Raw genomic sequence first — 23,427 nt, 5'->3', positions numbered from 1 at the left:
CAATCTGTACGGCGGTGCAAATGTAGTGGTCACTTCATTGGGACGTGCTGTCTGTAAATGAAAGTGGGCTACCATACCATGCTACAGTAATATATATATTTGTGACAGTGTGCTCCGAAATGCAACACCAGCCACATATTTACGCCCTTACCACTCTTTCGGATTAGGCGTGGCTCATTTGCAGCACTTGTACTTTGTATGATTCTTGGGTTTTAGGAATCCTTGTGAGTACAGTGAGGTAACACTGATGGTAGCACCACCACACTCCCTCACTCTGAAATTGGTTCCAGCAGTATTGCATTGGGATGTGGACAATGTGTGCGTAAAGCTGGACCGAAAGATTTCTCTTACAGCCAAACAAGAAAGACCATTTTAGTGCTGTCCAACACCTATCGGTGAAAGCATTCTGAGGTGGCCATGAGAGGGTAAAGGACAGCTCTTCAAAACAATTTAATAAATGAGCATTACATCGAAAACTATCCAGTTTTTAACTGGAATGAAAAGCGGTGCTCAGTGCACCTTATGCAGTCATCCCGAGTGGCAAGAAAAAGATTTGCAAGGCAAGAATTAGGTCAGTAAGTAGCAAAATACTTGGATTTTCATTAATCTTTGCATGACCATATGTCGCGAGAGAGAAATGCAAACACGGCGAATAACTAAGATCTCAATACCATTAGGGAAAGACACATTGGACAGAAAAAAGCAATTAAGCTACGGATACTTCTTTGTAAAGACAGTTTTTTTTAGTGTTATTTTTTAAACAAAAAGAGAGTTATATGCATTTGAGTTTCACAAATGGAAATTTTAAGAACCCATTACGGATACAGACCGACGATATTTTATGTTTTTATTGTCATACGCATTTCGTGCACTTGATTTCATGTTAAGCCTGGAGTTATTAAGTGCGCGTATCTGTACTCTAGTCACATGAAAGTGCTTTGGCCCATGTCCAAACATCCGTCTGTGAGTGGGCTTTTCACGAAGGGTTTTCCCACACCAACAGAATGCGAGCAAATCTTCCAGTGAAGGGGCCCTTGTGGTAAACTCGAGCCTCTGAGGTGTTGTAGAGTCAGTCGTTAGGGGGGGGGGGGAGAGACGGGGCGAGGAGGCACGGGCCAGCCGGTCCCACCCATATCTTCTCACAAGTGCACGCGCCTTCCCTGCTCAGAATTCCGTCAGGGGTCGTGTTGAGGCGTCTGGAGGGGGGAGCTTCTGTGGCACATACTTGGGGCCTTTAAAGTCTCCCGGACTGCAGATTTTTGAGCTGCGAGAGACTTCAGCTAAAGGCCACCACCGTGGAGGGTGCTTTGAAGTACAAGCTTCCACTGTAGTATTGTAGTGTACCATTTCCATAGCGCTTTCCTATTGCACCACGTGATCTCAAAACACGTTTGTGGTTGCTAACGTGTTTAATAGTGCGGTCTATGTGGATAGTACTTTAGTGACAATGAAGCAGGTGCTATCTGTGGGGCTCCTCTGTTCATTTGCCTGCCTTATTGCCCTGGTTGCTGGGACAAACTATCGATTTTATGGCTACCCTGGGCAGAGAAACTACGGATATTTTCCCGTGATCTACAACAGACCAGCTGCACCTGTGCTCCATCACCCACCAGTGCTCGCGACTAGGCCCCGGACTGTGCCTACCACCACCAGGACCACTCCCAGGACTCAACCCACAGGTAGGAAGCGCAATGCACTATTGAATGGGATATGGGGTGCAATGGGCATGTACTGCAGAAAGATCAAATAGGGCACAGCATATGTAAGCATGGAATGAAGAGATGGAAAGTAAATTGGAAGAAAGGTGGAAGAAATAAGGACAGGGGAAGGAAAATGTTGAATGAATGACGTAACAGCGCAAGGAGTACATTATCTCAAGCACTCGAGGCATTCCATTCCTTCTGTTGATTCACCTATTTTACCTTTCCATACCTTCTGCTTCCTCATCCACCTGTTCTATATATACTGCTGCCTCATCCACTCTACTTGTTCCATACATTCTTCTATCCTGCTCCCTCTAGTTGTTGCATACAACCTGATACCTCACCCACTCTACTTGTTCCATACATTCTGCTCTCCTTCTCCCTCTACTTGTTTCATACAGTCTTATACCTCACCCACTCTACTTGTTCCATACATTCGGCTGCCGCACCCACTGATTCCACGCATTCCATTAGATTAGCTGCACAGTGGTTGAGGAAACATCAAAAGGAACAAGTGGAATGGGTGAAGTAAAAGAACTAATGGAACGTGGAGTGGATAACATATGTATGTATGTATGTATGTATGTATGTATGTATGTATGTGGTATTTGCACAATGTGAAACTAGTCAAAAGGCAGTTGAGGCTAAAAGAAGGAATTGCTCAAGTAGAGTGTATGTATATGTTTCCATGGTTATGCGTACAGTGCAAACATAGCTATTGCACATTCGAGCTGTGAACATTGGTGGGAGCCCAGAATGCAGTTTGGGATAGTTTACAGTGAGGTGAGTTTGTTACCACACCTACTCTACTTGTTCCATTTCGTTTCATGGAACAAGTAGAGTAGGTGTTGTAACGAACAATAGAACAAATGGAACAAGTGAATTAAAATAAGGAATCAAACATGTAGAGCGTATGTGATAATGAAAGGAGTGGAAGAAGTAGAATGTATGAAGCAATAAAAAGAACGGAGCAGGAAGAGTAGGTAATGAAATAATGGAGCAGGTAGAGTAGGTGAAATAGTAGAAGGAATGGAACAGATAGCATAGGGTAGGTAATAGGGAAGGTAGAGTAGGTTAGGTAACAGAAGGAATAGAGCAGGTAAAGTAGGCTAGGTAATAGAAGGAATGGAGCAGGTAGAGTAGGCCTGGTATTAGAAGAAATGAAGCAGGTAGAGTTGGCTAAGTAAATAAGGAATAGAGCAGGTGAAGTAGACTAGGTATTAGAAGGAATGGAATAGGAAGTGTGGGTGAAGTAATGAAAAGGAGCACATAGAGTGGGTGAAGTAATAGAAGGAATGAACAGGTAGAGTGGGTAAAGTAAGAGAAGGAATGGAACAGGGAGAGTGGGTGAAGTAATAGAATGAATGAACAGGTAGAGTGGGTGAGGTAACAGACGGAATTGAAAAGGTAGACTAGGCTATGCAATACAAGGAATGGAACGGGTAGAGTGGAGGACGGACCAGAGGTAAAGCAACAGGTAGGGTGGGCTAGGTAATAGAAGGAATGGAACAGGTGGAGATGGCAAAGTAATTGAAGGAATGAAACAGGTAGAGTGTGTGGGATAATAGAAGGGATGGAACAGGTAGAGTAGGCTACGTAATAGGAGGAATGGAACAGGTAGAGTGGGTGAGGTAATAGACGGAATGGGACAGGTGGAATGTGTGAGGTAACAGAAGGAATGGAACAGGGGGAGTGTGTGAGGTAATAGAAGAAATGGAACAGGTAGAGTGTGTGATGTAACAGAGTGAATGGAACAGGTGGAGTGGGTGAGGTAACAGAAGGGATTGAACAGGTAGAGTAGACTAGTTAATAGGAAGAATGGAACAGGTAGAGTGGGTGAGGTGATAGAAGGAATGGAACAGATAGAGTGTGTGAGGTAAGAGAAAAATGGAACAGGTAGAGTGTGTGATGTAAGAGTTCGTGGAACAAGTGTGGTGGGGAGCTAACAGAGTGGTACAAGCACATAGGATGGAAGCACTGGATGTAAATGTGTATTAAAGATGATTAAAAGGAATGCATAGGGGAGGATGTGATGGTGCAGTTGACTGAGGAGTGTGTGGGTAAGAGGTGAAAAAAGGCTAAGCGCCAACTGAGGTCAATAGGAAATTGAGTGAGATGGTTGTCGAAAAGGCTGGGTTATGACGAGAACATGGTTCATGCACAGGAAAAGAATGAATTGGTCACGCAGTTATCGGGGGGAGGCAGGAGAGAGGAGAGAAGCTTCTACAGAATGGGACCAAGGATAGGAGAAAGACAAGGGAGACAAGGGAAATAAGGGCAGAGGCGCAAAAACACCACCAGTGAAAGGATGGGGCATGCAGAGAGTGGGAGAATGAGGTGGAAGGTGGGTCCTTCATTGCACATGGAGAGAGACTGTGACTTGGGGTGAGACGATAGGTCGAGATCGATATAGGACAACCTAACAGGTACTCCTTAAACAGGTATATTGATTAGCGGATGTCAAAGGAGGGAGGAAGGGGTCTGGAGACACATGAGCCTGTAGTGAGACAACAAGGAGGGAAACTGAAGGGGGAGAACCAGCTGGATCCTTGTTTAAAGGGAGAGGTTATGTAATACAGTCACCCCAGACGGCATCACAACGACTCGACATGTATCACAATGTAGTTCTAATTTACCGTCCAAGGAGTGCGGCCCTCTTGCCAGCCATGTTTGGGTTTGCAGAGTAACGCCGCGCCCTGGGAGTTTGCAACAGTTACATACCTAACAGAGGCTCACACAAGGGGGGTGCGAGCCGGCAGGAATGTCCCACAGGTAACAGACATTCCTGTGCCATTCCACTTGCCCTGTGTTAAACGGAGTTCACCAAGCCTATGAATTCCACACCCCAGCAGTGGCGGCGAACACTGCACCTCGTGCCCCGCTCTGCACAATTGCTCGATTCATGGTTGAGAAAGTTCATCTCGCTGTTAAAAGATATGATTCTTGTCTATTTCACACTTAATCTAAACATAAGGACTGTGTATCCCATAGTAAATGTATAACTTTAAAGTGGGCCCTCATGTGACATAAGAACACTGTTGATAGCCTTAGTGATGCATTTTCTATGTAAAACATTCTGATCCTCTAGTTTTCAGTTCGTGTTTGTGACTCTCAGAGGCACAGGGGCATTTCTTTAAGAAACGCTGCACGTGACATAATCAGGGTACCCAGGTGACGTCAGATTTGGGTGATGCACACACAGAGGGATGTAGCTGCGTTGGTGGTTGGAAGGTGATGATGAGACCAATGCCGAACATATACTGTATGATTTTACTGTTGTCGTAGGGGGAGCAGGAGGGAATTAGCAAATATGGAGTTCAAGCAGGAGGTGATTTGAACATTGACCACGATGTTTTGCAAAAAAAAATGGTAAAGGCACAGTATCCATATAGATAAACGAATCAAAGGGCCTGATTACGATCTTGGTGGATGGAATACTCCATCACAAACGTCATAAAATATAATGGGATTGTAATACGGCTTACAGGATAGTAACCCTGTCCTCCAAGATCATAATCAGCCCCTAAGTCTATAGTGGATGGGCTTGCTATTTTTTTTTCTATTTTGGTTGCCTGAGAAATATAGTGTGCTTTTCAGATGAAATATTGACACCTCCTTCATTTGTGTAGTTCCAAGAGGTTTATACATTGAGGGCCCTCATAAGAGCATTGACGTTTTCACCTCTTGTACTAAAACTCAACGTCCTTTAAAGTACAGTGACTAACACAAAGTGCCAGGAAGCGCCTTGCTTCGCTGGATTGCGCTGCAAGTGTATTCTACAAAACGCCTGCCACTTTACCGCTTCAACTGATTGTGTGCTGAGCTTGTCTCAGAAACTCCCCTCCCTAGGGCCCCTTCACTCCCCCTGGGACAGAAGCTGCTTTTCTGCTGCTGCTCTGGTCCTAGGTGGCAGGTGCCCCTGCCTTCAGCAACGCCCATTGCAACCTGCTTACTTTGAACTACAAAAAGCCGCAAACTACTTTATAATGGAGGCATCATCAACCTTCTTAACATTAAAGGTGTTAATGTTGTCCCCGTGTGAGCCCCTCTCCATATTAGAAAATAGAATCTATAATGTGACATTTATGGTTGGAAGCGTCTGGCTGACTGTGAGTGCGCATTACAACTCCTCACACGTTGCAGGTTTCTGTAACATGTTACTGATGTAGCTCATATTCGTATTTCACATGTTCAAACATGCTGTGGCACTATCACATAAGATCAAACATGACTACTGTTAGAAATGGGGTTTCTGGTTGGCTAGGGTATGCACCTAAGCCAGGCAGAACCTAGTCAGGGCAAGGGAGTTCCACATCCAAGATAACCCCTGCTCACCCCCTTGGTAGCTTGGCACGAGCAGTCAGGCCTATCCCAGAGGCAATGTGTAAAACGTTTGCACAACACATGTGACGCACTATCCCCACCACAAAGGAAACACAACACCAAGTTATATGAAAATATACTGTATTTTACACAACGCAATTATTAGACCAAACACAACATGTCAGTGATATCCTGCTACCTTAGCAGTTGTCAGAACGTTACACATTAGTTACTCTGCAGAACCAGCAGTAGTAACATTTAACACACAGGTTACTTAATATTCTGCAACATAAGCAGTAGTCAGGAATTACATTACTAAATAAAAGCACTTGTCATTAAAGTATCATAAATGCCTGTACCAAGAGCATTATAAAACACATGGCAAGTCAAGAAAATATATTAGCGTGTTATGCCCATAACAGGAACATCAGCAAATATATGCAACACATCATTAAAACAGGTCAACATATAAATCATTAATGTCCATCCCAGGAACATTATAAATCATGTGTCCTTTCAAAGGTACCTGTTTGTCCTGATGAAAACAGCACTCTGTGTGCCCAGAAGATCCAGAAAAGGGGGCTCCGGCGCTCCTATGCGTGAAAATGGGGGCTACGTATTGATACTGGAGGAGGAGGGCGGCACGCACCCCCTCCGGTTTTATAACAGGCCTCTCCTGGGGCCCGCGATCTCTGGGGTCCCCCCCTTGGGCCTCAACTGACCCTCCAGAGGGGGGTGGGGCCAAAGCCAGCAACAATTGGTGGCCCCAAGGGAGAACTGCGGTGCAGGGGGGGGACTCCAACGAGGCTTCCTCCCTGCCCGCGATCTCTGCAACATAACCGGGACTTCGGTGGGGCCAGAGGGAGCCTCCGATGAGGCTCCCCCCCTTCCCGTCTCGCTCGTGTGACAACCAAATGGCCCGGGGGTAGAGGGGAGCCTCCAAAGACGCCTCCTTCCCCCTGCCTGTCCTTCAAGCAGCCGAGGGGCCCGGTGGAGCGGGGAGCCTCCGATGAGGCTTCCTTCCCCGCCAGGGTCCGACAACCAAAAAGGGCCAACCTGGGCCGCAGACGGTGAAGCAGCACCCAAATCAGGTGCCTGCTTGTGCCCCAGGGGCACTCCTTAGAGTGTGCTTCACCCCGGAGCACGGTAGGATCGCGCTCGTTCCTTGTTGTCAAGGGATGGTGCTCTGGAGGTCCCAGGGACAGCGGGACACTCACGCTTTACAGCCGGTTCGCGGCGGTGAATCCGGCAACAATGATCAAGCGCACTCTGGGTGCTTTTAGATTGAAATGAAAGCGCTCTCCAGGTGCTAGAACGAACACAGCAACAGTGCTGCCCCAGCCCTGCAGGATGAGGGTGATGCGCTTTTCTAGACACTACAGGCAGGCAACAAAGCACTCTTCGTGCTCTAGGCAGTTGCAGAGGTCAGGGGCCACAGCACCCTGCCCCTGGGGGACAGCAGCAACGGAAAAAGGAGCACAGGTGGCAGGGCCCAGCAGCAGGCCAGTGCAAGGGGGGTGCAGGCAGATGACAGTCTTTCCTAGTGACCCAGCAGCAGTAGCGTAGCGTGGGGGGTTAAGGGGGGGACGGCCGCACCGGGCGCAACATCTGGGGGGGGGCGCGCTCGCACTCGCGAGTGCTAAAATCCACGGGTTAGGGGGTGCAAATTACTTGCCTTGCCCCGGGTGCTGACAACCCACGCTACGCCACTGCCCAGCAGGTCACAGGTCGGCACAGCAGCAGCAGTCCATGGCGGTTCCTGGGGAGTCCCTCCAGGAGTCTGTGTCCAGTTCCAGGTAAGTTCCAAAGTGTCTCCAAGAGTTCCCAAATTGTGGGGAAAATTCCCCTGTACTTATACTCAGTTCTACAGTGTGTCCACAAAGGAAGGGGAGAGGAGGTTCCAACTAGTAACAACTGGTTCTGGGAGTGCCCCCTCTCTCCTCCAGCACAGGCTCCAGACATCAGTTGGGGGTAAACAACCCTATTGTGTTGGGGCAGGGCACAGCCTTTACAAATGCAGGAGTACCCCACCTCTCCCTTCTCCCAGCCCAGGAAGACTATTCAGTATGCAGATGCAACTCTGTGACACCTCCACTCTCCCTGTGTACAGGCTGTCTGAAAAGTACGCACAAAGCCCAGCTGTCACTCTGCCCAGACGTGGATTGGAGTCAAGCTGCAAAACACCAGAGTCATAAGCACAGAGAAATGCTCACTTTCTAGAAGTGGTATTTCTGTAATAGTAATAAAAAATCCACTTACACCAGTAAGCAGCATTTCTCATCACCATTACAACCATACCAAACATGCCTACGCTACCCCTCATGAATCAGACAATACCCCCTACATATAAGGCAGGGCATTTCTAATGCAATCCTATGAAACGGCAGCGCTCACAGCAGTGAGACACCAAGTTAGGCTGTTTGTCACTACCAGGACAGGCCACACAACCAGGCACATGTCCTGCCTTCTACATACATAGCACCCTGCCCATAGCGCTAGCTAGGGCCTACTTTAGGGGTGATTTACATGTAGTAAAAGGGGAGTTCTGGGTGTCAAGTAAATTTAGATGCCAGGTCCCTGTGGCAGGAAACTGCGCGCAAAGGCCCTGCGTTAGCAGACCTGAGACAGGTTTAAAAGGCTACTTCAGTAGGTGGCGCTAGCGGCGCTGCAGGCCCAATAGTAGCATTTAATTTACAGGCCCTGTATATAGAGATACCAATGTATATGGACCTACAGGTAAAATTAAATATGCCAATTAGGTATAAGCCAATCATACCAATTTTAGAAGGGAGAGCACCTGCACTTTAGTACTGATCAGCAGTGATAAAGTGCTAAGAGTCCTAGAACAGCAAGAGGTCAGAAAAAATAGGAGGAAGGAGGCAAAAAGTCAGGAGATGAACCAGCCGCAAGGGCCAGGTCCAACAACTATGTATTTAGATCTGTGCACTCATTGGTGCAGATAAACCTGGGCAGCAAAGGATTCATTTGCCGTGTTTTCATGTCACCCGGCTGGTTACCCTGGACTTTCAGAGAGTGGGGATCACGGCAGAGGCCAAGGCAGGCACATGACGCTATTTCCTGCAAGTGTTTTGGAGGATAACAGAAAGAAAGGGGGCATTCAAGACAGAAATAGAATAGTCATTACCATACCAGCATAAGCGAGTGAAGAGGGTCTGTCTGTGCTGCAGTTACCTACCTTTGACAACCTCCCTTCCCCACGTGTGAAGCAGGTGCGGTGGCACTGGGCTCATTGCTCAGTGGGCCCATTCTACCCTAGGGCATAACGCAAAATGATCGGCCCCCCTGCAGAATGTGTCGAAGGCTGCCTGACTCTCCCATGTCTCAAAGATATTCATTGGACTTGGACTGAATGGGGGTGTCCTGAAGGGCTAGGGCATCCTAAAGGCTTGGAATCCTCTCTGCACCGTGGGTGCTGCCGGGGCCTGCATTACGCCCCTGAATATACTCCTCTATATGCTGTATTTTACTTCCAAACCAGGAGATATGGATGGCATTTTCATTGCTTGCATTCAAGCCCACAACACCCTTCCTACCCCACTGTTTCAGTCAAATGCCTATCGAAAGAGTTCCATTTCAAGATGTTTCTTGAAACACAGGTGTTTAGCTCCTGTGCTTAGTAGAGGTGGGCGAGCCAACAGATTTACTGGGAGATCGAAAACAGAGCCGAGACTAGGGTCTAGCTAATAGCTGAGCCTTGAAAATGTTTGCTATGTAAATCACACAATGAGCATTAGGTAAATTATGATAAAGTTGCTTCAAGTTCTAAAAAGTGTATTTGTGTAACATGTGAAGCTTTGACACTTCATGTAATAGCACTGCACTGAGAACTACTTAATAAAAACATAGTGCACTAATGGTTTATGTTTAAAAACTAAAAGGCAAGACAGTTGTCATGCAAACCCTATACATGGCCCTGATTATTATAGAGTGACTTTATAGCCTACTAAATCACACCCAACAGGTTTTTGTACCACTGGTATTCTGAACTCACATTTTGTAAAATGCCTTCATGCGCAATAGTAAGAAAAAAGTGTTTTAATGAAATAAAATATTTGTCTAAAATCACACAATTTAAGCTGGGAAGCCACAATTTATCCAGGTTTTCTCATTTCACTTTGTACACATGGACGTCTGTTTGTCTTTTCTTCTGTCAAGGCTTTTTTTTAAATATCTTTGTGCATTGTTTTAATAGTGTGAACTTGACCTAAGGGCATTGGAGTGCTTTACAAGAGCACCAGTTACATTACACAATGTCACATTCATTGTTATAGCCATGGCGAGATTATGTGATTTGCCTGAATCACAGGATGTTGAGCTGACGCAAAGACTCAAACCCAGTTTCAAGGTTGGCAGCTCTGTCCCTATCACCACATCCAGGGTGCAGGAATGGAGACAAGCAGAAGCCACAGTAAAACTCTGCTCATTATGGGCTTTAGGTTCCAACAGGGCCTTTAGTGAGCCAAAGCCAGGCTTTAGGCTTTCAGTGCCTCGCTCACCTGTCGGTTCAGGACTGGATCCAGGGCATTAGACCGTTTGGGTCTGTGAGAAAAGGCCACTTTTGGCATGGTCACTTATGTTTTTTGATGAAAATTATTGCTGGTTTTTAGACTCTGTACGCTGGGGCACAGTTGTCCAGTACCCACTGTATTTGCTCTGACCTGTACAACATGTAGAGATTGACTAATTCCTGATTGGTTTATTTAACTTTTCTATAAAATCTTAGTTTATGGAGTAGAATATTAACTCATGACATGAAAAGTTAAATGTCACCCATGGACTGCAGCCTATATTGTGCCACCCACCAGTGTGACAAAGAAAAATATGGTATTAAGCATACCATTGTAGAAAGATTGCTGCACTGTAAAACCTGCAGTGCTAACTGTTAAAAACCCTTTTCAATAGGCAAAAGCCTTCTGTTTTAATATTAATAAGTCACCCATATGTTGGCCTTGTAGCCCACAAGGTAGGGCGCATTGTATTTAAAAGTAGGACATACAGAATTTTAATAATACCATGTTCCTATAGTGACAATGTCCTCATAACTATTGTTACTGTGATAGGCCTAGGTGTTGTATGTAGAAATCCACAGTTAATAAAAAATCCAATTCAATGGTGAAGACAGATTTTTTATAGATATTGAGGAAAATTAACTTATAGAAAGTTATCCTTTACCTTACCTGCCTGTATTGTCAGAAGGCTAACCAGCATAAGGCTCTGCTAGGTCCCAGTCTGTACTCAAGCCCCGGAACAAGGTGAGAAATGTCTCACAGGAGAAAACAGTAGGCTGACGTGAATATAAAGAGATGACTCATCTACACTCCACATAATATTCAGAGTGGGAGCTTTGATACCACACTGTCAGAACCTGCTTGACAGGTTTGTTGAGCCACATGTAACTATTGGGGTGCACTTGAAAGGGAGGGAACAGGATGGCAAGACAATTCTTGTGTATCCCGTCTCTGGTTGCCATAAAGCCCCGCTTTTGTCCTACCCTACTTCTGTCTCTGGGTTTGTTGTGGGTACAGTACCTGTTTCAAACTGTGTTTTACTGTTAAATATGGGAGGGCCTAATGATTTCCTTATGACATTCCCACACACACAGCACTCAGAGTCCAAGTTTAGTGTGGCTGAAGACTTTCACCAACTTAAAAATCCCCCGGCACGTGCCATTTGGGGCTACTGAAAAAGTGGGAATAGTTACCCAGTAGCTGGTGCTAAGCATAAATGCAACACCCCAAGGGACCTTCATTGGAACACTGCTGGACTTGCGAAAGAATAAAAAGCAGACGGAACATACTGCACTTGGCATCTGTGACCTATGAGAAGGACCTGAGGAGATTGGACCCCCTTCCACTTGCAATCCATGGCTCATAAGGCTTATCCCCTGTGTAGCTCCAGGAACATAAAAAAGCTGTACAGGAGTCCCAGTTCGCTAGTGGCAACTGGATGTGGGCTAAACTTTGCCTTTGACCTCTGCCTAACATGTTAATAGTCCAATTGCTCCCCATGAGGTCCTGGAGGCTTTAGAAATGTAATGTGGGTTTTTGGGTACCAAACCAAATTTGGAAACTTCTTTAAAACTTTTGCTCCATAGCTTCCAGAGGATTGACCGCTAAAAGTATCCGACTGGCAGTTCAACAGCATTGGATTGAATTTCAGGTTTATCCCGTATGGAGAAGAATGCTTCCTCCAAAAACAACAAAGTCACTTTTATGATTGGGGCTTAGAAACGTTTTTGAACATACCTACTTCCAGGCCCTATATGGATCAATCTTCTTGGTATATCTGACCAGCACTAGATTGCAATCATCTTCAAATTGTACCTAGGTGCTGGTCTCCTGTGACCATTGACTAACAATGACGCTTTTCACTTTTTATGCTATGTTCACCTAATTCTTTAAAAAAATCATATCTCAAGTCAGTTTCCCTTATTGTTTTTTGTAATTTCGGTGTCATTTTGATTATTAATTTTAATTTCTTCTCTATTTTTATAAATCAGAGTGGGATTTTTATTGTGTTTTCTTTTCGACTTTTTGACTGTTTTGGTTCTTCTAATTTGTTTTACACATTTTTGTTAAGCCTGTCTATTCTGTGCCATAGCTACCAGGGCTTGAGTTCAGGTTTAAATTATCAAAACTTCTGGCTGAACCTAGCAGGATAGTAAATGTATTACTTGTGGTGGACACCAATCCACCCCAATAAACTACTCTCTTGCAGGGTAATCTACCCTCAAGTGATCAGTCATTGCACTTGAATTGTTTGAGCGGTCACCAGAGGATCAGCTGAGATGGACAATTGCAGAGGTCTTCCAGCTGGGGACTGATGTTCCTGCTTATGCAGATATCTAGGGCCTTTTTTCAAGTAGGCTTTGTGTACAATATAGAGAGGCTTAAACATACTCCTTGACTCCAAGCATTATCATGAAATAGCTTCCTAGCTTCACTAGGATTATCACAGTTAGAGTAAAATGCTGTTGATTTATATGTTCTTATTGGAGTTTTATTCACCATAAGGGAGCATCTCTCTGGTCCCAATTGTCAACTGAGTACAAGCAAACCAAAGGTTGTGTGTTACTACCTTGTAATCCTCTTCCTCAGACTCTAGCAACCCCAAAAAGTCCCATACTGACTTTTTCTCTTCAGTGTCTATGAAGTGATCAAAATGAGATATCTATTAATCTTTCAAACAAAAAAATAGTTTTAAACATTGCTCCTGGTGGAGGCAGACCAGATGATTCTAAGCGAGGTTGAAATATATAGGTGTGTTGAAGAAACACTTGAATGGTTTGCCTCATTATTGACTGACAGACAGTCATCAACTAGCTCAACGTGTCTCTCACCAATGTGTTCACTGTGTGTGTAAGAGGAATCTTCATAATTTTGCAGAAAATTCCTTCTCCCATCGATGAGATGATTATGCGTGCTGTCATTGAATTGTCTTGTATGGTGTAATTCAGCATAGGTATTTAAGACCCACCACTTTCAATAATCACCTCATGCTGCTGCTACTCATATACAGTGGTTGTTTGTGGGAGACAGTTGCACAAACATAGATTAAGTCAATAATGTATTAGTGTGTCACTGTCAATAAAATGCTTGAGAATGCAGTTAATGCTGCTAATATCAATGGAGAAAAAAATTACTGACATTTTGCATAATTAAAAAGATATGAGAAAAATCCATACATTTGAAAATGGGTTTTAACTATGTGTACACTGCAGTAGGGATATTCACCAGGACAAAAAAAAACTAGTAGTGAAGACCAAAATCACTGTTGCCTATGTTGAAACAACAGCCATGTAACTGTAAAAATGGCCGGGCATCAAGTTTGGCTGGCGAGTTTCCTTCTTTGGGGCAACACACTGCCCGAATCTGGGAAAGAATAGTTACTAGGGGCCAGATGTAGCAAAGGATTTGCGCGTCGCAAATGGCGAAAATCGCCGTTTGCGAGGCGCAAATGCCTCTTTGCTATGCAGAAATGCATATTGCGAGTCGGGACCGACTCGCAATATGCATTTCAGAATCGCAAATAGGAAGGGGTGTTCCCTTCCTATTTGCGATTCGGAGTGGCATGCAATACCATTTGCGACCGCATATGCGGTCGCAAAGGGTGTCGCAGTTACCATCCACTTCAAGTGGATGGTAACCCACTCGCAAATTGGAAGGGGTCCCCATGGGACCCCTTCCCCTTTGCAAATGGACCCAATACTATTTTTTCAGGGTAGGTAGTGGTCCAAGGGACCACTACCTGCCCTGAAAAAATACCGAAACTAAAGGTTTCGTTTTTTTTTTTAAGTGCAGCTCGTTTTCCTTTAAGGAAAACGGGCTACACTTAAAAAAAAAAACTGCTTTATTGAGAAAGCAGTCACGAACATGGAGGTCTGCTGACGACAGCAGGCCTCCATGTTTGCAAGTGCCTAGACTCGCTATGGGGCCGCAATTTGCGACCCACCTCATTAATATTAATGAGGTGGGTCATTGCGAACCCATAGCGACTCGCAGACGGTGTCTGAGACACCGTATTGCATACCAATTTGCGAGTTGCAAATTGCGAGTCGCATGGACTCGCAATTTGCAACTCGCAAATTTTCTTTTTGCTACATCTGGCCCTAGCTTCCTTAGCCGTCCTCCGTTCCCAGGGGATCTTGGGTTATGGGCTTTGAGACATGTCGATTGTACAATGGCAGGAGGGAGGATGTCAATTACTGGGCAACCTATATCCTGGGGACAGTTTATTTCATTCCAGGAGGCACAGGAGACTTTCTCAGTGGGAGCATGTGAATATTTGCAGCACTCATAAATTGCAAAGATTGCTAGGGAGATCTGGACTGAGTTTCCAGAGGCAACCAACCCCCTAACTGAGACCCTTCAGGCAATTCTTGGTATGGGGAGGGGTGGGCACTTAGTGTCATGGGTGTACAAGGTCCTCAAGACAAGCAGACTTAAGAAGGAGATGATAGCAAGAACGGTGTGGAGTGATGACTTAGGTGAGCAGCTCACAGATGGAGACTGGAAGAAGACCTGTGCCTTGATAAAAGTGGTTTCCGGTAATGCAAGATTCAAACAAATTCATTTGAATTACATGAATCATAATTACCTTACCTCCAGTAAGTTCAGTAGAATTTACTTGGGTCAGTCGGCTGCTTGCCAGCAATGCATACAGAAGGGAGCTACTTTTGTGCACCTATCGCGGTACTGTGACAGGATATTGGCTCATTTGTAGGAAGTGGTAACTCGACTACTTGGAGCCATGAGGATTGTTCTGGATCTCTCCCCTCTGCAGTACCTATTCGGCATTAGGGATAAACCGCAACACAGGAAGATGCAATATAAATTTCTCCTCCTGACCTTGTTAGTGAAATGGCGAATAGCCATAAGCTAGTGGGAACTGGAGGCACGGCTGTGTCCTTCTGGTTGAGAGACACAGCTGAATGGACGTTGGCAGAGGAAACAGATATTAGGATGTTCCAGAGGAACAATAAGGTAATTGAGGAAATAGCTGGGTGTGGAGACACATTGAGATTATAGAAAAGGTGGGGACGCAGGGGGAACAGATGTGCACGCATCTTCCAACCTCAGAGGAAGGTACTTAAGTGTAGTAGTACTGGACACGGACTTTTAGGTGGGAGGTGAATTACAGGGTGTATAGGGAAAATTGTTATATCCATGGACAATAGAAAGAATGTACATTATGATGGATGCCAAGGAGGGATAGAATGACCATTGTCCTAGATGGTGGGGGAGGGACCATACTCCAGCATGTGCACTTCAGGATTTTTCACATGAAGTATGGATGATGAGGAAACGTTTGACCTGGTTGTTCCTGTCATGTATTAGTATGTTTATATGCAAAAAGAAAAAATAATAAATACATATTTTTAAAAAATCTGTACAAATGGCTTTTTTCAGTGTATAGTAACAGGCTTCGGGTAACGTACAAGACAGAAATGTTGGTTGTTGAGAATTACCTGATTGGCCCTGACACCTATTAATCAATGGCCTGCAGAGAGGATGCGTGTGTGTCTTTGCAAAAACATCTAGCAAGATCGGCCAAGAAAAGTTAGGAAACAGCCTCCCAGGGGAGAATGTAAGGTTACAAAGCTATGTGGGAAAGCTGTTTGATTCTTATCTATGAGGTGCAAACGATTGTTCTTGGAGCGCTGTGAGAAGAAATAGATTTTTTTTTTATATGTGTCACACTGGGGAAAGGATAGTGAGTACAGGGTACAGCAGGGGTAAGAAGCAAAGGCCCATATTTATACATTTTATCGCCGCGTTTGCGCCGCTTTTTGACGCAAAAGCGACGCAAACTTATGATAGAGCGTTCCGTACTAATAATTTACCTGTACTTGGACCCTCTCTCGGCCGATGAATCTTTTGGCTAAGTGGGACTCTCTTCACCCGAGATCAGTCAATTTAATCAAATCAATAATCAATAACGAACGTAAGCAATGCCCTGATCAACATAACACTTAACAATGAATCCAGAATACATTTCGGCGAACCATGACCTTCCGGTCATGAATAACCACACCAGTTTATTCAAAGTTAATGAATTTATTTCCCTATATTAACAAAGCTAGCACAATATAGATGTGTCTCAACACCAAATGATAAACGTAAATGAACATTAATAGCTGTCCATAACGACGAAACAGGTGCAATCTATGCAGCATTTGAATAACAAGGCATTCGATGATAGCAATGCAAATCACTAAAACTATAATCTGTAATGAGCTAATTGCATACATTTAGTCAGCATAACAAGGTCTCAAATTGCATCGTGCAACAAAAGGAATCCTCATCTAATCTCAAATTAGCATCGGCATGTGGGACTTCATGCAAAAACAGTTTAGCAACATTAATTTAGAAAAAACTCCTAACTAGGGCTCTTATCAAAAATCAGCAGTTGGTTACCTAAAAGAAACACAATGCAATTGTACAATTTCCTTTCATATTTACCAATTACAATCAGCATTCAAGGAAGTCTTCGTCTCACAGGTACCGTTTCTCGATCAGCATGGGACGGGGCAAAGGGGCAGGGGTGGACGGGGCAGTTGCCTCACGGCGGCAAGATAAACTACTACTTCATGCAAAGGGACAAATCAAAGTTAAAATCTCTAGGGTAAGAATCATTTAAGTCTCTTTCTCTCGATTAGAGAAAGCATCAAAGTCTCTCAAAATGGCGTCGCAGCAAGGTGGGCCATATTAGCTGCAAAATGGCGGGTAACGGCAATAATGGCTGCAATGGCTACTTTCTTCTCGTGCACCTGGTTTAAATAGACAACAGTTCAAATCCAGTAGGGTCTTCCATTGGAGGGTTCATAGGTTGGCTTCAAATTATCCAATCAAAAACAACAGTTCTCAAGCTTTTACTTAAGCATACATTATCCTTGGAGACGGGTACGCAAGTTGCAACATTTTATACCAATTAACTCATTTTCAGAGCTTCCATTGTCCGCACCTGCAGATTGACCTTGGAGCAAAGAGAAAAATGCCAGGCTGGCACGAAACCTTAAGATAAGCATGTGAACGATCTCAGTGGAAAAGTACAGCTTCAAGCAGAAATACACGTTTATTAGCACATTGGAAAAATACGAGCATCTAAACCGTGAGACAAGGCAACTAGGCCGAAGCCTCCATTAAAGTAATGCTAAGCTAAAACATTTCAAACAAGCAAATCATAGCACACGTTTATGATTATGTCGGATTAGTGCACTTCTAATACATCACGTTACATAAAGCACGCTTATAAATGTTGGCAAACTACTCTGAGGGCACATTTTGTCCCCGTACAATCTTTATTAGTTCGGTTAAAGTCACTCTTGATTATTGCAGCACTACGTTTAAGCGTTAATAAATGTAAACCCTTTATTTCTGCGTCATCAATCCCTCCTCTGATGACTACTTGTCATCACACAAACTATTCCCACAAATTTTATTCCATTAAAATTCTGTCAGTTCTCTTTTCCTTTTAGTTCCCCTAGTTTTCGCTTTATATTCTTCTGCCATTCTTTTCATCATTTTCTCTTCCTTCCTTCTTTTAATTCTTTCCATAATCATTATTATTCCCCTTTTTATTCCCCAAATTCCAAATATACAAATCAGTACTATTAATATTCCCTGTATTATTTTTAGTAATATTCCATTCCAAATTCCACCAATCCAATTTCCCACTGAAGCAAGTCCTTTTCCAACCTTCTCCCACACTCCTGGCTCTTTCAATTCCTTCAAGTCTGCACTCTCTTTTGTTAGATTAGCAAGCATAGTTTTAATTTTCACACTGTTGTCTGGAATATACGTGCAACAGTGGCGCGCACCAAGCATTTTGCAAACGCCGCCATCCTTTGCTAAAAGAATGTCTAAGGCAAGCCTGTTTTGAAGAGTCATAGCTCTTTCCGCTGCAAGCTCAGCATCTATCAGGATTATAGCACCTGAAAACTTTGTCAACATGTTATCCACTATAGTAGACAACTTTCTTATTTTGATGGAATTCAACACAACTCCCAATGAAGGAATCATGGCTCCAAATATATCTCCTACCACAGCAGCTGCGGTCTCTCTTTTCTGGATACGATGGGATCCAGATGTCTTTGGAATCATCGATAGGTCATCCAGTTGATAAACCTTTGGGAACACTATACCCAAATAACATCTTCCCCACCATCCCTTCGGAAGACGATAATAGGCATTATACCCACAAATGTAATATACACCTGGTATGACAGGGTCAAGTCCGTTCATCATGAATGTCCATTTGGCCTTAAAGATAAACGTGTGCTTACATTCACTCGCTCCCACGAAAATGTTATCATAATAAGATTCACCTCGATATATACAAAATTTCCCTACATGCCAAGCATCTAAAGCTATTCTCCCTTGTGTCTTTATTGCGGCAAAATCATAATGATCTACTGAAGTCCTCTTACTTAGCTCTTTTTCTAATTTCGCATTCATTTGTGCCCTTCTATCATCTGTGCGATCTAAAAAGCTTATTTCTACTGCAGAGAGCGAGCAGGTAAGGTTTTCCCTATGAGCGTGAGCCGTTTCAAAAGGTAGCATTGGCTCGAAAAATTCCCTCATTATTTTAGCATCCCAATCTTTAGCAATCTGGCTTAGCTGCGCTATTATAGGAACATATGCAAAGGTAACATCATAATTTGAGTAAAAATACTGTATGTTAGTTTGACCATAAAATCTAGAAGTTACTATACTACATGTAATCCCGTATGTAAGAGGCATGTGGTGGTAAGTCACCCCTTCGGTTACCGATGTCGGTATCTGTGTACACACATAACAATCTTTCGCATCCATAGTCTCAACATATTCTGTTAGCAAGCGATAGAAAACATTATACGAAAGTTCTTTCTTATCATGCAAGTGTCTCTCATCTAATTCTAGTCTTTTCGTCGCGGTTAGTTCAGTGACAGTAACAGGAGCAAAAGTAGAAGCATCAATTTTCTCATTCTCACCCTTACCATGCATTCCAAGCACGATTGCCATTATTATTAGTACACATGCAATTACCAAGCCTATACACGCATATTTACAATATTTCTTTCTACTGTTTTGTGTAGCCATGATCTGTATAGAATCAGAGAGCTAGAAGCACCTATAAAGAAACTATTTAGCAATCAGTTACAAAGCTGAACGAGCGCAATGTTCACACAGTTTTCTTCAAGAGGCCAGTCACTTATCGGTTAGCAGCATTTGTCTCAATTCGGCAATAACTCAGTCTTTTATCAGTTCAGCAAGTGTCTTATCCGGTTTAGCAATGTCTCAGCTGGTTGTTTGTATCACGTTAGATTGTAGCAAGCAATGTCATTTATCACCCTTTCAATCAACAGTGTCCATAAAACTTTTCTTTTCTATTGGTATCTCTTCTTCTTCGTTCTCGAGGCTAAGAGATACAAATTCGTCAGTCCAATCGTCATTGACTACATATGCCCATTCTGGACCGGAATATCTCCTGTTTGGTATCCTTTTCCTTTTCAATTTTGCTTCTCTTTTCGATTCTACCTCACTGGTACTTTCCTCTTTGGCCAAGTCTTTTCCTTCACTTGAGGATGGTACCACGACAGTCACTTCCTTTCTTTTCTCTTTCACTTTTGGCCTTTCTCCGTCGTTCAAATTTTCTTTAGTCCTTTGTTTTATTGGTGATATACTTAGTCTCCTCTTTGCACCGTGTCCATTTGATGGACCTGCGATCTTTTCTGTGGAAGCTTGAACTGTTTCGTTCTGTTCTGCCTTGTCCCCTCCTTCTGGGGAATCAATCACGTTCTCTTTTTCTTTTTCTGTATCGTCTGCTTCTGGGAAAGCCCTCCTCTGATCAGGCTCTCCTGCTTTTTCACCTCTTTCGAGCCCTTCGTCACCGTTACTTTCTTCAGATTCTTTATCACTTTCAGCTGCTTCAGGCTCTTTGTCACCTTCAGCTACTTCAGGCTCTTTGTTACCCTCAGCTGCTTCGTCGCTGTCTGAGGTTTCTCCTTGGTCTTCCCCAAGTGAGTCAGTCGTTTCGTCCTCAGAGAATATTTCTCTCTCTTCTGTTCCTGCCTGTTCGCTTTCAGTTCGGTTTTGATCTGTCTCAGCGCTCAGCACTGTTTTATCAGGCACTGGCAGTTTCAGCGCTTCAACTTCCTCATCTGTGGGACACAACACTTTCTTTGTGTGACTGGCGTGAATCCAGTTGGGAACTCCCGCACACTTCACAGCGGTAGTGGTCGTCAGGATCACTTGGAAAGGGCCTTTCCAACGGGGTTCCAGACACGACTTTCTCACGTGCTTCTTTACCACGACCCAGTCACCTGCTTTCAGTGTGTGTCCTGGACCTGGGATCGGTGGCAAGGTGGTCGCTTCCACCTGGTGAGAGAAAGAGCGAACCACATCAGCCAGACCTTTGCAGTAGTCTAACACCATATCATCTGTAATATTCAAAAGCGCGTTTGCGGGAACTGCAGGAAGTCTCATAGCCCTGCCCATGAGAATTTAGTGCGGAGACAATCCAGTCTTTCTATCAGGGGTGTTTCTCATTGACATTAACACCAAGGGCAATGCGTCAGGCCATTTCAAATTTGTCGATGCACATATTTTCGCCATTCTTGATTTCAATGTACCATTCATTTGTTCCACCAGTCCTGAGGCTTCAGGGCAATAGCTACAATGCAGTTTTTGCTCAATGTTCAGCGCTGCGCAAAGTAACTTTATCACCTCGTTATTGAAGTGACTTCCCCTATCTGATTCTAAAGAGATCGGGAATCCAAAACGTGGTATCAACTCCCTCAACAATAGTTTTGCAACTGTAAGGCTGTCATTTCTACGTGTGGGGTATGCCTCAATCCAGTGACTAAAAATGCACACAATCACCAACACATACTTCAGACCTCCATGCACAGGCATCTCAATGAAGTCCATCTGCATTCTACTAAACGGGCCGCTCGCCCTACCTATGTGGCTCGCGTTCACAACCGTTCCCTTCCCTGGGTTCATCTGCTGACAAATGACACATCAATGGCAAACTGCTTCTGCAGCTTGACGAAATCTGGGGTTAAACCAATCAGTTTTGAACAATCTTATCATGGCATCTCTCCCTAGGTGAGCCTGCCCATGATAGAACCGCGCTAGCTGCGATAAGAGACCATTTGGCAAAACAAATTTTCCCTCATTTGAAACCCATAACTCATCTGGTCTCTTTATACATTGTGACTTAATCCAGGAATCTCTTTCATCCTCCCTGACGTTATTCTGTAACGCTTTTAGTTCATCCATTGTATCTATGACCTTCAAGGCAAATGCTTCAGCTGGTTCGAGTTCTGGTTCACTTATCGAATTCCATTCATCTCTGAGTAATATACAGTTCAAGGCACAAAATCTTGCGACTTGATCCGCATATGCATTTCCCAGAGAAACATAGTCCTGTCCTTTTGTATGAGCACTACACTTTACCACTGCAACTTCGGCTGGCATTTGAATGGCGTGTAACAATTCCCTTATTCTCTCCCCGTTTTTCACTGGGGATCCTGAAGAAGTCAGGAAACCTCTCTGTGACCATAGTTGTCCAAAGTCGTGCACAATTCCAAACCCGTACTGACTATCAGTGTAAATGGTGACTTTCATCAATGCAGACAGTTGACATGCTCTTGTAAGGGCTACAAGTTCTGCTACTTGTGCAGAATAGACTCCTTGAAGCCAGGACGCTTCCAAGACACCTGTTACAGTACATACAGCATATCCTGCTTTCAAAATTCCCATCCCATCTCTTAGACATGAACCATCAACGAAAACAATTTGGTCATTTTCATCAAGCTTAGTATCCTTAATGTCAGGTCGAGGTTTTGTGCAAAATTCAGTCACCTGAAGGCAGTCATGCTCGACGTCTTCAGCGTTCTCAACTTCAGCATTTTCACCGGGAAGCAAGGTTGCTGGATTCAGCGTAGTGCACCTTTTCAGCTGCACATTCGGTGAGCCCAGAATTATCGTTTCATACCTTGTGAGTCTTGCTCCAGTCATGTGTTGCGTTCGGGAGCGGGTCAAAAGTATCTCAACTGAGTGAGGGACCATGACTGTTACTGGGTGTCCCATCACTATTCCTTCACTCTGAGTGAGGCTGATACCAACTGCTGCTACGGCGCGCAAACACCCTGGAAGTGCTGCTGCGACCGGATCCAAAGTAGCTGAAAAATACGCTACTGGTCTGTTTATGCCACCATGGGCTTGAGTCAAGACAGACAAAGAACATGCATCATGTTCATGACAAAGCAATGTGAAAGGCTTTGTGTAATCAGGCATACCTAAAGCTGGAGCCCTGCACATGCATTCTTTCAATTCGATAAAAGCATCCATCTCATCTCCTTTCAGCTCAATTTGATCCAAGGCATCCTTCTGGGTCAGCTTCAGTAAAGGCTTTGCTAGAGTTGAGAAGTTTGGAATCCACTGACGACAGTAGCTTACCATTCCCAAAAACTTCCTCACCTCCCTCCTTGTCTTTGGTGGACTCATTTGAAGTACACTCGTTATTCTTTCCTTCATTATTCTCCGTGACCCTTTCTCTATCTGCTGACCCAAGTATTTCACTTTCTTCTGACAGAACTGCAATTTGGAAGGAGACACCTTGTGTCCATTCCTTCCCAAATGGTTCAACAGAGCAATGGTATCGGCTGTGCAGCCACTTTCTGTCTTTGATGCAATCAGTAAGTCATCGATGTACTGTACTAGGGTTGACTCGAATGGCAATTCTAATGCTTCCAAGTCTTTCTTTAGAATCTGATTGAATATTGACGGTGACTCAGAAAACCCTTGAGGAATTCGACACCAACTGTACACTCTGTCTAAGAATTTGAAACAAAAGAGAAATTGACTGTCCTCATGAAGAGGCACCGAAAAGA

The 23,427-nt window shown here is 44.1% G+C and overlaps 1 protein-coding gene across 1 annotated transcript in view; it reads left to right on the top strand.

The window, feature by feature from the left end:
- Nucleotides 1-1,123: 1,123 nt before the first annotated feature.
- The window catches only part of MATN3 (matrilin 3), a 169,378-nt gene continuing 147,074 nt past the window's right edge, over nucleotides 1,124-23,427 (top strand). The window contains exon 1 of the mRNA XM_069235988.1: nucleotides 1,124-1,679. Coding sequence (XP_069092089.1) covers nucleotides 1,448-1,679 — 232 coding nt within the window. The 5' untranslated portion in view covers nucleotides 1,124-1,447. The remainder of the gene's footprint in view (nucleotides 1,680-23,427) is intronic.

This window comes from Pleurodeles waltl, chromosome 5, assembly GCF_031143425.1.
Source record: "Pleurodeles waltl isolate 20211129_DDA chromosome 5, aPleWal1.hap1.20221129, whole genome shotgun sequence".
Classification (NCBI taxonomy): domain Eukaryota; kingdom Metazoa; phylum Chordata; class Amphibia; order Caudata; family Salamandridae; genus Pleurodeles; species Pleurodeles waltl.
This window is presented reverse-complemented; position numbering and strand designations above follow the sequence as displayed.